The sequence below is a fragment of the Amblyraja radiata genome, chromosome 20 (assembly GCF_010909765.2).
Source record: "Amblyraja radiata isolate CabotCenter1 chromosome 20, sAmbRad1.1.pri, whole genome shotgun sequence".
Taxonomy (NCBI): domain Eukaryota; kingdom Metazoa; phylum Chordata; class Chondrichthyes; order Rajiformes; family Rajidae; genus Amblyraja; species Amblyraja radiata.
The window spans coordinates 9,008,754-9,023,544 of NC_045975.1; the positions used below are offsets into that span (position 1 = coordinate 9,008,754).

Genomic DNA, 14,791 nt, shown 5'->3' on the forward strand with positions numbered 1-14,791 from the left:
TATCAGGAGAGCCATTTGTTTAAACCATTCCACTCCACATCTCTCCCATTGAAAACTAACTTGCCTTTCTCTCACTCCCAGAGTTGAGGAACAATCCCCAATCCAGAAACATTGACTGTTTCTCTTTCCACAAATGCTGCCTGACTTGCTGGGAGCACTCAGCACTTTTTTGTTTTATTTCTGATTTCCAGCACCTGCAATTTTTTTTTTCCAGAAAACCTTTGCAATTTGCTCTCCCTATTACAGATCAGCAGACATATACTCCCAGTTTTTTGTTTCTAAGGCTAGTCTCCATCAATACAAAATGCTCTGCATTTATTCTCCTTGGCCACCCTGGCAGACTTGGTCACTATCACCAACAATGGTGGCAGCAGGCACAAGAAAACACCGCCACCTGCAGATTCCCCTTCGTCCTGCACATTGTCCTGACTTGATAATTCTTCATCATCACTGCATCCAAATCATGAAACTTCTACTCCTACAATGTTTTGTTTTTTTGTTAGAAGTAAGTACAATAATGTGGTACCACAGTACCTAATACTTGTTGACATATTACATTTCATATACAACTTCTTATTTTTAATTTAATAATAAAACAGGAGTAAGGAAGTAAAGAATAGAAAAGGAGAGATTGACATAGAGTGGTGCGTGAAATAGTAAGATAGCCCGAAAGAAGAAAAAGGAAGAAGTAGAAAGAGAAAGAGACGGAGTAGAGAGGAAAAAAAAGAAAGAGGAGATTGAAAGCGATATACCTATTTAATGTTCCTGGCCACCCGTCACCTGATTCTGAAACATTTTATTTCTATGGTTGTGTTGCACCATATGCTTGTATGGTCGATAAAAGGAGACAGAATCACTAAGAATTGGTCTACTTTACCTGCTAGGAGGAGTCGCATAGAGGAGTCCTACAATGTTGTGGGAGTATCTTAACGTGAATCATTTTAGGAATTTAAGATGGTGGCTCAGTGGCAATTTCTCAAGTACAATAAAGTGGTATCTTTAAGATAAATAAGATTACACTGGTAATAATAAAAGGATCTCTTACCTGACTGAGCATAAGGGCCCTTTGTTGTGTATACGTTCCAAAAGTTAACCTAAAATTTAAAATAAAAGTATTTTAAAAATAAAAGCACTTTATTCCCCGCAGTAATAAGACGTGTCATTTTGAATTACAATTTAAACAATGTTAAATCCTGGAAGTTTGAAAAAACACATCATTTTGTACAATCACAGAGATTAAGTCCAGATATGATGTCAGCTCAGTGTTGAGTTTAAATGATTTTAATTATTCTCCAAAGAAAAGCATTCATTTCAAACTGGAGTTTGGTCAAAGACAAGATTTGATTTGGCAGCAATACTCCTGCAAAGGGATAGATTGCTGACATATGGACTATATGAACTCAGCGGGTGAGGCAGCATCTATGGAGCGAAGGAATAGATGACGTTTCGGGTCGAGACCCTTCTTCAGACCTGAAGAAGGGTCTCGACCCGAAACGTCACCTATTCCTTCGCTCCATAGATGTTGCCTCAACCGCTGAGTTTCTCCAGCATTTTTGTCTACCTTCGATTTTTCCAGCATCTGCAGTTCTTTCTTAAACATATGGACTATATGAACTCTCTGCCATATGGGCAGACAATGTCAAGGGGCAGCTAGCAGCAGGGCACTGTTTCATACCATTGTGTGGTATGAAGCACGTTTTAAATTTAAAACGGAAGCATTTTATTAAGTTAACAATTTCTTAAAACTATTTTTGAAAATAGCATCAATTGTTAAATGCCATACCTGTTTATGGTGTATACACATCATCAGTGCAAAATAAATAAATTAGGAATGAAATACTTAACTGCTTTCTTATCATCTTCAAAAACCTCTCGTGCTTCTTCATAGTTACAAATCTCTTCGTAACACTCTCTTTCAAGATTTCCTTGGGTGAAGATCTCAAAATCCCACTGATTGTATAGAATACGACGTCCCAAGAAACTGAGAGCTTCATCTTCCCTGATAAATTCTGTCAGAGGCATAAACAAAAGAACCATAGCAGCTCAGAAACTGTATGTATCAACTAATATTTTTAATTAGGAGGCCAATCTAATCACATCCTCAAACCAAACCCAAACCATGTCTGCTCTTTCAACTGTACACACTCTCTTTTTGGAGTCTGTTCCAACCTGAGTAATGATGACAAATATATGAATCATCATTATAGGATGCATCTTTCACTATTTATTCCAGCATTTTATGCCCATTTCACCAGGAAAAAGATTTAGTGAAAGGATGTGTGTGTGTGTGTGTGGAGATAGATAGATAGATAGATAGATAGATAGATAGATAGATAGATAGATAGATAGATAGATAGATAGATAGATAGATAGATAGATAGATAGATAGATAGATAGATAGATAGATAGATAGATAGATAGATAGATAGATAGACAGACAGATAGATAGATAGATAGATAGATAGATAGATAGATAGATAGATAGATAGATAGATAGATAGATAGATAGATAGATAGATAGCACTGTTCTATATGGCAGGCAGCATTTCTGGAGAGAAAGAATGGGTGACGTTTCAGGACAAGACCCTTCTCCAGACTGTCAGAGCAGAGGGAAACTAGAGGTATGGAAGGGTACACTGAACATGTAAGCTGTGAAAAGGACAGATCAAAGCAGATGATGCTCAAGGAAATGTACAATGGTTCATTGTTGGATCAGGAGAAGGTGACAACGAGGCATACAAATAGTAAAATTAAATTAGGAGCACAGTGAAACTAGTAGAAGAACTAGGGTGGGGGGACGGACAGAGAGAGAGGGAAAGCAAGGGTTACTTGAAGTTTGAGAATTCAATATTCATACCGTTGGGTTGTGAGCTGCCCAAGCATATGTGTCTTTTTACAATACTGCACACAACAATGTGACAAATGGGGTCAAATTTCAAATTCGTTCACAAAGGTTGACAAGCACTTTATTGGGTTCATGACTAACATAGTATCAACAACAAATATAAGAAAAGATAACATATTGATCGCAAGTTTCTGAAAATGGCATCAGAATACACAAATACATTTTGTGTAACGGTTGTTGCGTGGTGTCCACCAGTGACCTGGTTGGCACAGTAAGTACACATATTTCTTATTCCTTTCTATGTTTATGAATACCACATGGAACAATAACATTGCAAACACCGTTTCCACTTCATTCACTGATCGGTCCGTACAACATGTAAATAAGGGGCAGTGTGTTGTTAAATTGAAGTTTGGCTCAGTTTCTTAGTTTTGATGACTGATTTATGTCCAAAATTCTTTTTTTATTGATTTTAAAAAGTCAGAAAATATATCGTAAACGGTCGTTGCGTTTTTGACACCACGATGTTTTTGAAATATTAAATTGGAAAAGAATTAACTCACCCAAAGATCGTTACTACCATAGGATACCTCGTTGGGTGTTTGAGAAGCATTAGAGGTTTGGTGCCTCCGTGGTTTAACTTACGGACGTACCAACCCTGATAACGGTCGTAGTGACAATGGACACCAAGCACAACGACCGCTACTGGATCTTTACTGTACTGTATTACCTTTATGTTACGGTAGGTCTCTGTCTGGTTTGTATGATGGATTGCACTACATTGAATAAGCCTCAAACAGAATTTGTAGTGTTGTTGCCTTGAGTAGAAGACTTCAGGTTCAAATCCCAATCGAGCCAATTCAACATCTTCAAGTTTGCGGATGACACGAGGCTGGGGGGCAGTGTTAGCTGTGAGGAGGATGCTAGGAGGCTGCAAGGTGACTTGGATAGGCTGGGTGAGTGGGCAAATGCATGGCAGATGCTGTATAATTTGGATAAATGTGAGGTTATCTACTTTGGTGGCAAAAACAGGAAAGTAGACTATTATCTGAATGGTGGCCGATTAGGAAAAGGGGAGATGCAACGAGACCTGGGTGTCATGGTACACCAGTCATTGAAAGAAGGCATGCAGGTGCAGCAGGCAGTGAAGAAAGCGAATGGTATATTAGCATTCATAGCAAAAGAATTTGAGTATAGGAGCGGGGAGGTTCTACTGCAGTTGTACAGGGTCTTGCTGAGACCACACCTGGAGTATTGCATACACTTTTGGTCTCCTAATCTGAGGAAAGACATTCTTGCCATAGAGGGAGTACAGAGAAGGTTCACCAGACTGATTCCTGGGATGTCAGGACTTTCATATGAAGAAAGACTGGATAGACTCGGCTTGTACTCGCTAGAATTTAGAAGATTGAGGGGGGATCTTATAGAAACTTACAAAATTCTTAAGGGGTTGGACAGGCTAGATGCAGGAAGATTGTTCCCGATGTTGGGGAAGTCCAGAACAAGGGGTCACAATTTAAGGATAAGGGGGAATTCTTTTAGGACCGAGATGAGAAAAACATTTTTCACACAGAGAGTGGTGAATCGCTGGAATTCTCTGCCACAGAAGGTAGTTGAGGCCAGTTCATTGGTTATATTTAAGAGGGAGTTAGTTTCTATGTTTCATCAAATAATTAGAGTGACATGGTAGAATAATAATAAAATGACTGCAGTAATATTCAAAGTCATGTATTCAAATCCATTACATACTGTGGTCTCACTGACTTAACGCCAAAGATATAATGCATTCTCATTGGCCAAGGTAATGTGATCAACATGGCTGTTGAGGCACATTTTATCAGGCTGTTAAACTTTGATTTTTTTTGTTTACTAGCACTTAGAAAAAATATTTTTCCCCTCAGGCCAACAGCGCTATAAAGGATCAGTACTCTGAGGAACTCCATGCGAGATGCCAGCGTGTTTCAAAATAAAGCAAGAGAATTCATGTCAGTGTTCTGGCCAAAATCTATCCCCGAACCAACGTAACAAAGCAAATGTTTTGGGCCGTTATCGGGTTGCTGTGGGTGGGACTTCACTGCCAGAGTGCATACTGACTGTCTGTTTCCACAAAAAATAATTGAGTCATCGAGTCATAAGGTTCAATAATTTGTTAACAGTAATGGGCCTGTCCCACTTAGGCAATTTTCAGGCGACTGTCAAGTTGCCGGCAATCGCCTGAAAAACCGGCAACTGGAACGGCGACTGTCAGTGGAACACACACACAAACACATCGCAAAGGCGATAGCCAGGGCAAGCGGGGGGACACTGTCTGAAATTCACAAAGCCAAGGTGATACAGACACACACAGGAACAGGAAGGTTGGCGCCTTAATTAAGACGGCTAGCACAGTGTACGGTAAGTCCTTTAAAAGGTGGGGGGAGGGGGGAGAAGGGGAGAGAAGGAGGAAGAAGGAGCGGAGACAACTTTAAAGAAGCCAGACAATTTTTAAGAAGTCAGAGATACATGGCTGTGAAGTTCGGCGGACATTAACATTACCGGTCAGTTATCCTTGGTTCTGAAAACTACTGCTTACGTTTTTTTCCCTCAATGAGTCAATGAAATTCACCGGTCAGCACCGGCTACAACCTACGAGACCCTAAGAGAACCATCGACCTCCTGGCAACCCACTAGGACCTCCTAGCGACCCACCTACGGCACGAGAATTCTCGCTACTCTCCATGGCGGCTTCATTCCAGTCGCTGCTAATTTTCAACATGTTGAAAAATTCTCGGCGACCATAATGAGGCAGCGACTAGTTCCCAGAATGTGGGAACTCCTCGCGACCATGAAGGCGACTCCCTGGCAACCACGGCCTAAAAAGTCGCCTAATTGGGACAGGCCCATTATTCTTTAGCTTGGCATTTCAAAAATACTCTGAAAATCACTACTTCATTACAAATTGCCTTTTCCTTTTCATGACATTAGAATTGAAAGGCTTTCCAAAATATCAATCAGGAAATAATGGCCTAGATCGTCTGTCTTTAATCTTAGTGAACCTGACTTACACGGAAATTAAGATAACCACGATAAACACATTGGAATATTAGTTATTGATGCATTTCAACACTTCGATAATCAAAGTGATAATCATGAAAACACATACCCATTATGCAAATCAGATTTACTAATGCACTATTACAAAAGACAAACAAAACTCCTTCTGTGTCCTAATAAGTAAGCTCTGAAGTTGCACTTGTACCTTGACTTGAATCATTAAGTGTTCTGCTCCTGGCACTGATCCCCAGGTTCAGAGCTACACCTACTGCACCAGCAAGAGAGTGCAGAGTTCAGGGTAAAGTAGTGCAATTCTTCCATTTTACAGTCACCGCCGACGGGACTGTTAATATTGCACAGAAAATCTATTTGTGTAAATATACGCGTTCAATATTAGTCCCAGAATGTTTCCAACACAAAAAGCATTTTCACACATAATTGACCCAAATGTGTTCTCGGAAGTTAATTCATATGTGAATCTAACTTTCAAAGGAAACATTAATAACTTGCTGCCCAATGCTACTTCCTCCCACTTCTCTCTATGACATTCTGGTGTTTGTGCAAATATGCGTCAAGAGCAGCCACTTGGCTGATGAATTATTTATTTTCCATTCTATGAAACAGCACCACAACACCTACAGGAAAAGTCGTTGCCATGACTCGAGGCAAAAAGCCTGACACAAGCAGACAATTTCATCAAGCCCACATGAACATTAAAAAAAACAAAGCTAAAATAAAAGAACAGCTTCCATTCATTCAGCACTAATGTGGGAAGAATAAAAATGGCATTAAGTATGATTTTTGTAAATGGGTATATAATGGTTGCCATGAACTCGGTGAGCTGAAGGGCCTGTTGTCTGCCTCCATGATGTTTTGGCCACAGTATATTTTAATCTGGCTAATGAAGATATTTTTCTTCATAAATTTGATTGCAACTTAAAGATAGGCAGATGTTGTCTGGGCAGCGCAGTGGTGCAGCTGGCAGGGCAGCGCAGTGGTGCAGCTGGCAGGGCTGCTGCCCCACATCACCAGAAACCCCGGTTTGATTGTGACTTCAGGTGCTGTCGGTATTTAAACCAACACCAAACCAAAACTATACTAGACGGACTAAACTACAGGGAGACATTGTGTAGACTAGGACTTTATTCCTTGAAGTTTAGGAGACCAAAGGCCGACTTCATTGAGAAGTATATCATCACAAAGACCAAAGATAGGGTGAGTGCACACAGTTTTCTACCTAGGGTTGGGGAATCAAGGGCTTAGGTTTAAGTTGAGAAGGCAACAATTTAATAAGAACATGAGGGGCAATTTATTCACAGAGAATGTTACATTTATGGATCGAGCTGGCACATAAAGTGGTTGAGGCAGGTACAATAACATTTAAAGAAATTTGGACATATACGTGGCTGGAAAGGTTTAGAAGGATATGGGACAACTTGAGGCAAATGAGACTAGCTTAGATGGGCATCTGGGTTGGCATGGGCAAGTTGGGCCTGTCTCCATAGTGAATAAATCTATGACTCTATGTAACAGGCAAATATGTGGCAAGCCGGCACTGTTCCTTTATAATCAGCACAGGTGCGGCACCGAGAGGTTGCAGGGAGACTAATGTGGTTCCCATATTCAAAAATAGCAATAGGGAAGCCAGAAAACAATGAGCCAGTGAGCCTAGGGGGGGGGGGGGGGGGGGGGGGGGAGGGGGTTGGCAGTAGGGAAACTATTGGAAAGATATATTTGCGATATGATTTATGATCATTTGGAATGGCTGGGACATTTGGGGTGTCAACATTGGTTAGTACATGGGAGAGTGGGCAGTGAAGTGGCAGATGGAATATAGTGTAGCAAATTGTGGAGTCATACATTTTGGTCGTAGGAATAAAGGCATAGACTATTTTCTAAAAGGGGAGAAAATCCAGAAATTGGAGGTGTAAATGGACTTGGGAGTGCTGGTGCAGGATTCCCAAAATATCTGTGTCGAATTGGTAATAAAGAAGACAAATACAATGCTAGCATTTATTTCAAGAAGGCTAGAATACAAAGACAGGGAATGCAATGCTGAGGCTCTGCAAGGCGCTGGTCAGGCCGCATTTGGAGTATCGTGAGCACTTTTGGGCGCCATATCTGAGAAAGGATGTGCTGGCTCTGGAGAGTCCAGAGGAGGTTTACAAGAATGATCCCAGGAATGAGTGGGTTAACATACAGTGTATTCAGAAAGTATTCAGACCCCTTCACTTTTTCCACATACTGTTATGTTACAGCCTTATTTTAAAATGGATTAAATTCTATTTTTTTTTATCATCAATCAACGCACAATACCCCGGAATGAAGAAACAAAAACAGGTGTTTAGAAATGTTTGCAACAGTGATAAATACATTTTTGAATAGTCATAAATATTTTATATCAGCATGAAAGGTAAACAGGTTCCTTTTGCATCAGAATCACAAGGGAACATTTGGACATCAAGTCCTTATTAGTTCTTTGTAGAAAGTTCCAGTCAGTGCTGTTCTCCATCTCGGCATGTGGACTTCAGGAGCCACGGTCTAGAACTGCAATGTATTTCCCAACATTTTCTGTTTCAATTCAGATTTCCAATCACTGCATTAAAAAAAATTATTGTGACCAAATTTCGGCTCAATGAGCATAGGCCAGGGAATGGAATTGGAATAAAGCCGCAAACTCATGGGTATTCCTCATGTAAACAGGAGCAGATAAACATGCGCAGATTAGAAGTGTCTGACATTTTAACAATGTCAAAATTCAACAATAGACAAGGATCAACACTTGTTCAACCACGGCAAGAGAAGAGGGGACATTACAATCACTTTAAATTTGTAAAGAAAACTTACCTTTACTTTGTAGCCGTGGAGTGTGGCTGCTTTGTGTTGCCGATATATCAGCACAGCATGATAGTACAATAAAGAGGACAAGCTGATTGATAAGCACAGGCAGGTAGTGTTTGGCTGTCATCCTGGTAAGGGAGAACTTCATTAACACCGGATGTGACATGGTAAGCATTACAGATAAGGTAAGGGCATCATAAACAACAAGGTCAACATTTAAAGTTTCGGTTTAAGGTGAAAGAAAGGAATTGTTTTTATATACAGAGAATATCAGCTAATAAAGGAAAAAGTATCCCATGTGACTTTTTAAACAGCCTTATCTATCTGTCACTAAGAATCAGTGGACAGGCACCAAAGTCCTTTGTTCCTCCACATTTCTCAGTATCCTCCCACATACAGTGCAATTGCTCGCCTCATGGCATCTTCCCAGTTAATTAACCTTTGGACTAAATTCTTTATACCTTCTTTTGAAATGAACACATCACCTCTCTCCTCCTGAATTCTAAACCTTCCCCTCCCCGCAGTTTCATCTTCGGATTTATTTACTCTGCCCACACGGGTCTAAATCATTTGGGAGTGACACAGTGGCACAGTAAAGCCGCTGTCTCATGGCTCCATGGACCTGAGTTTGATCCCAGCAACGTGTGCTCTCTGTGTGGAGTTTGCACGTTAAGGGGCTGTCCCAATTGGGCGGCCTAATCCGCGAGTTCTGGCGAGTTTGCCCTCGACTCATACTCGCAGCATGGTCGACACAAGGTCATAGGAGGTCTTTGCAACTCTCCTTCGTGCTCAAGAGTAGTCCCTGCATTCTCGAGGCCTCAGCTAGGTCGCGCCGTATTTTTCAACATGCTGAAAATTGCCCGCGAGTAAAAAAAGGTCTCCATGGAAAAAATCTTAGGTTTTAGTCGTAGTAGGTCGGCATGTTAGTCGTAGGTAATCGAGGGTAGTCAAAGGTGATCGTACGGATAGTCTTCATCATAGTCGAAGGAGATCGAAGGAGGTCGTCTCCACTCTCCACTATTCGGTGTCCAATTTTCCCGAAGTTAGCCGTAGCTAGTTGTAGCTAGTCAAAACTAGTCTTCAACATAGTCGAAGGAGGTCGAAGGAGGTCTTCAACATGACATTTTTTCAAACTCTCCTAAACTCTTCTAAACTTGCCAATTAGGTCGCCCAAGTGGGACAGCCCCTTTATCCATGACCATGTGGGCTTCCCCCAGCTGCTCCGGTTTCCTTAATTATCCTGAAGACTTGTGGATTTGTAGATTGGTAGGTTAACTAAACTGCCCCCAGTGTTTGGGTGAGTGGTAGGAACAGAGTTAATAGATGGAAGGTGGGGAGAATAACATGGAATGAGTGCAGGGTTAGTGCAAAACCGGGGTCAAGGAAAGAGCGTTCACGTAGCGGCCCTGTTTTCACCAATCTTTCCATCACCACGCACAAGAAGCGCAAGACAGACACCATTGTATGCAGATGCCGAGAAGTGTGTCCAGCTCTGACTGAACGAATCTTGTGTGTGGACTCAATAAGAAGAAGAATTGCAACACTGAGCGTGTGATTGGATAAACGTGGAGTGTTTTCTCTAGAATTGAATTGAATTGAATTGAATCCTTTATTTGTCATTCAGACCTTTCGGTCTGAACGAAATGCTGTTGCCTGCAGCCATACATGTAATAATAACAAAACACAGTAAACACAAATTAACATCCACCACAGTGAGTTCACCAAACACCTCCTCACTGTGATGGAGGCAAAAGTCTTAGAGTTACTGTCTCTTCCCTCCTCTTCTCCCTCTGCGCCGAGGCGATACCCCACCAGGCGATGGCATCAGTCCCACGGTTCAAGCTCCGCGGCCCGGGGGTGGTCGAAGCTGCCCGCAGCTGTTGCAACGGGTGCTCCGGAAAACAGGCACCAGCCTGTGACCTGCGAGCTCCCGACATTGTCCTCCACTGGCCCGCGGCCGAGCCCCGGATCCAGGTCGCCGCCGCCAGAACGCCGCCTCAGCCGCCGTAGCACCGTCTCCGCCCCGCACCGGGCCGCCCACAAGGCAGCGTCTCAGCCCCGCACCGGGCTGCCCCCACGAGAGCACCTTCCAGCCGGGAGCCGGTCCGCCCACACGGCAGCGTCTCAGCCCCGCACCGGGCTGCTCACACGGGAGCACCTTCCAGCCGGTAGCCGTGCCGCTCACACAGGAGTGTCTCAGCCCTGCGCCGTCCGCCCTCACCGGAGCGCCGAGTCGTGCCGCTACCCGGACGTCGCCACAGCTCGAAGACGGCCAGCCTCGCGTTGGTGAGTCCTGGCTGGCTCTACCTCCGGACCCTCGAGGTCGGTCGCAGGTTGGAGGCCGCCAGCTCCGCCATTAGGCCTCAGCGCAGATGGGGGGAAGAGAAGGGGGATACGACAAAAAGTCGCATTCCCCCGAAGGGAGAGACAGAAAGCTCTGTTTCACCCTCCCCCCACACACATAACTCCACCTAATAACCAAAAAAATTACTAAACTAGACAAAAAAAAAAAAGTGCCTAGAGCCTGAGGTCTCCCCTCAGGCTCTAGAGTGTTAGAGCCTGAGGGGAGACCTGACAGAAGTGTATAAAATGTTGAGCGTTTTAGATAAGGTGGACAGTCAGACCATTTTACCACAGTGTGGGAATGTCAAAGATTAGAAGGTGTAACTTTCACGTGAGGGGAGCAATTTTTAAAGTGGATGTGTGGGGAGTGTTTCTTTTGCAGAGTGGGGGGAACACACTGCCTGGGGTGGTAGTGGAGGTTGAAATTATAGTGGTATGCAAGAGTTTTTTGGACAGGTAGATGAATATGCATGGAATACCTTACAGGTTGATGTCCAATATTCTTATGCAAGCAATCTTACAATAAATCTTTTGTAATTAGTTTTCAAATCAGAGGAATTTGTGTTAAAAACTGTTTGTAGGGCATAGACATTAGGAATCTCAAAAGACCTTGCAAAGTATGAATTGGATAGAATAATGCAACTTTCCTAGCACACAGGTGGTCTTGCAACAGGTTGGCCCTGGCACTGACCCTCTCTGGAGGTTCCCTTACACTGTGATCAGACAATACCAATTTTGATCTGCATTTAAAGCGATCTTTGTTTCACAACATTCTGGCAAACATCCAGATTTCAGCTTCACAATTCAGCTTGTGTTCTTCCCAAGTGTCTGATCAACATATATCTCAATCAACATGCTGCTGTTTGTGGGATCTTGCTGTGTAAAGCTGTTTACTATGTCACCCACAATAAAGACTCTGCATCATTAATATAACTAGTTGGATATAAGGCTGCTTGGGACGACCCAAGAGAAACCAAAGGACAAGAAAAATAACAATTACCATTATTTCTTCACGCACAAGATGTGATGATCTCAAGAGATCTTTTTCATTCTGAATGGAAAAGGCAGGGGTTGGAATGGTCACAGAGAGAAACATACCTAACATTAAAAATCAATTATCTTTCTTCAGAACCTCCGATGAAATGACTCTGAACTGAAAACATTAACAACTTTTCTAAACAAGGCAAATCAACAGACACCTGCATGCAAGGCTTGGATAGAGTGGGTGTGGAGAGGATGTTTCCACTAGTGGAAGAGTTTAGGACGAGAGGTCATAGCCTCAGAATTAAAGGACGTTCTTTTAGGAAGGAAATGAGGAGGAATTTCTTTAGTCAGAGGGTTGTGAATCTGTGGAATTCTTTGCCACAGAAGGCTGTGGAGGAAAAGTCAGTGTATATATTTAAGACAGAGATAGATCCTTGATTAGTACAGGTGTCATAGGTTATGGGGAGAAGGCAGGAGAATGGGGTTAGGAGGGAGAGATAGATCAGCCATGATTGAATAGCGGAGTAGACTCGATGGGCCAAATTCTACTACTATCACTTATGACCTTATAATATCTGTTGATCCATAGCACCAACAGGAACTCAATGTTGAAGGCAAACTCCTTAAATAAGCCACAATTGCTTGCTTTTAAATTAGAGGTACAAAAGAGGGAAGGCAAATTTAAGTAGGAATCAAAGGGATACAAATACATTGAGGGGGAAAATAGTTGCTGCATCAAATGCCTGCAGGATATACAGAGTAAAGGGCAGAGACATTAGGAATGTTGATGTACAAAGAGATCTTGATGTGTACGTTCATAATTTCATGAAAATGGCGACACAGGTGGATGGGGTAGTGGAAAAGGCATTTGGTATGCTTGCCTTCATGGACCAAGGCATTGAGTACAAGAATAGGGATGTCGCATTACAAATAACTCATTGGTTAGGCTGTACTTGGAGTATTGTGTACTGTCCTGGTTGCCGCACTACAGGAAAGATATAGTAGCAATAGAAAAAATGCAGAAAAGTTTCACCAGGATGTGGCATGAAATGGAGGGCAGTCATTACAAGGAGAAAGTGGATTGGCTGGGTTTATTATCAACAGAACATAGGAGGCGAAGGAGAGATCTTATAGAGGTGTACATAAGATCACAAGGGCCATGGGTAGGGTGGACAGTGAGAGGAATCTTTCAAAGAGAGACTAGAGTATCTCAGGCAGCATCCCTGGAGAACTTGGATAGGCAACGGATCAGGTCGGAGCCCATCTTCAGACTGATTGCAGGGGAATGGGAAAGAAAGCTGGGATAGTGGAGGCCAGTAATAGGTGAACACAGGTGAGGGGGGGGGGGGGGGGGTAAAGGGGCTGTCCCACTGCGGCGACCTAATGTCAAGTTGAAAACCTCCTTCCACTATGTAGAAGACCTCCTTCGACCTACTTCAACTATGTTGAAGACCAGCTTTGACTAGCTTCGGGCAAATTGGACACCGAATGGTGGAGTGAAGACGACCACCTTCGATCTCTTTCGACCTCCCTTCGACTATGTTGAAGACTATCTACGACTACCTTCGATTACCTTCGGCTACCCTCGATTACCTACGAATAACATGCCGACCTATTATGACTTACTTCGACTAAACCTACGAGTAAAAAAAATATTGAATTTTTCCATGGCAACCTTTTTTTACTCGCGGGCATTTTTCAGCATGTTGAAAAATACACCGCGACCTAGCTGAGGCCTCGAGTACGTGGGGACTGATCTCGAGCATGAAGGAGAGTTATAAAGACCTCCTAGGACCTCGTGTCGACCATCCTGCGAGTACGAGTCGAGGGCAAACTCTTCTAAACTCGCCAATTATGTCACCGCAGTAGGACAGCCCCTTTAGTTGATAGGCAGATTGTTGGATAAAGGCCAGAGAAGAAGACAGGTGTGAGCCTGAAAAGAAATAGAGTTCCAAATTGAGTATTTTTCCCCTAGGTTAGGGGAGTCTAGCACTAATGGAAGATAGAAACAAAAAGCTGGAGTAACTCCGCAGGACAGGCAGCATCTCTGGAGAGAAGGAATGGGTGACGTCTCGGGTCGAGACTCTTCCTCAGTCCCGAATAATCACCCATTCCTTCTCTCCAGGCTCCAAAATCCTACCTCCCTTTTCATAGAAGTGCTTCCTAATCCAAGATGCAAAAATTTAGAATGTAATTGTTCAAATAGGACAAATCAGCTATTTCCCCTCATTTGCAAGTCATTTAACAATGGAAATAGTTTCTTCTTGCCCTGTGTTTGTAATCATAAAAACTGATCAAATCATCCCATAATATTCTGAATTTCAGGGAATGCAACTGTAGTTGTGTAATCTCTTGCAATTTAATCTAGAAAGACCAAATGTGCTTGAAAAGCTGCAGCAAATGAGAATCTCAGTGTCCAGTTCATATCCAGGGCATGTGAGAAATACACTCTTGAAATGCTCTTTAAATTATGCTAAATGTAAACCCCATGCCCATATTTGTTTCCCCAAGATAAGTTAGTTAGAACCTAATGTTGGTTGTGCTGACTTACATATATGATTTGAATTGCAAAATTTAGATAAAATGTGACAATTTATTGGTTAGTACAAGAAAATAATCAGCATGACACTTAATACAATGGGTTAAATAATTTCTGGCTTACATGAGTTAGTAACCACAACTCATATTTATATGGGACTTACATTTGAATTCAGTCTGATGAAGGATCCCAACCCAAAACGTCAC

General features: G+C 42.5%; 1 protein-coding gene across 3 annotated transcripts in view; it reads right to left on the minus strand.

The window, feature by feature from the left end:
- The window catches only part of prrg4 (proline rich and Gla domain 4), a 42,401-nt gene that overhangs the window by 13,687 nt on the left and 13,923 nt on the right, over positions 1 to 14,791 (minus strand). For all 3 annotated transcript variants that reach the window (XM_033038766.1, XM_033038764.1, XM_033038765.1), the window contains exons 2-4: positions 8,726 to 8,847; positions 1,846 to 2,009; positions 1,046 to 1,094 (exon numbers count right to left, since the gene is read on the minus strand). In XM_033038766.1, coding sequence (XP_032894657.1) covers positions 1,046 to 1,094; positions 1,846 to 2,009; positions 8,726 to 8,847 — 335 coding nt within the window. The remainder of the gene's footprint in view (positions 1 to 1,045; positions 1,095 to 1,845; positions 2,010 to 8,725; positions 8,848 to 14,791) is intronic.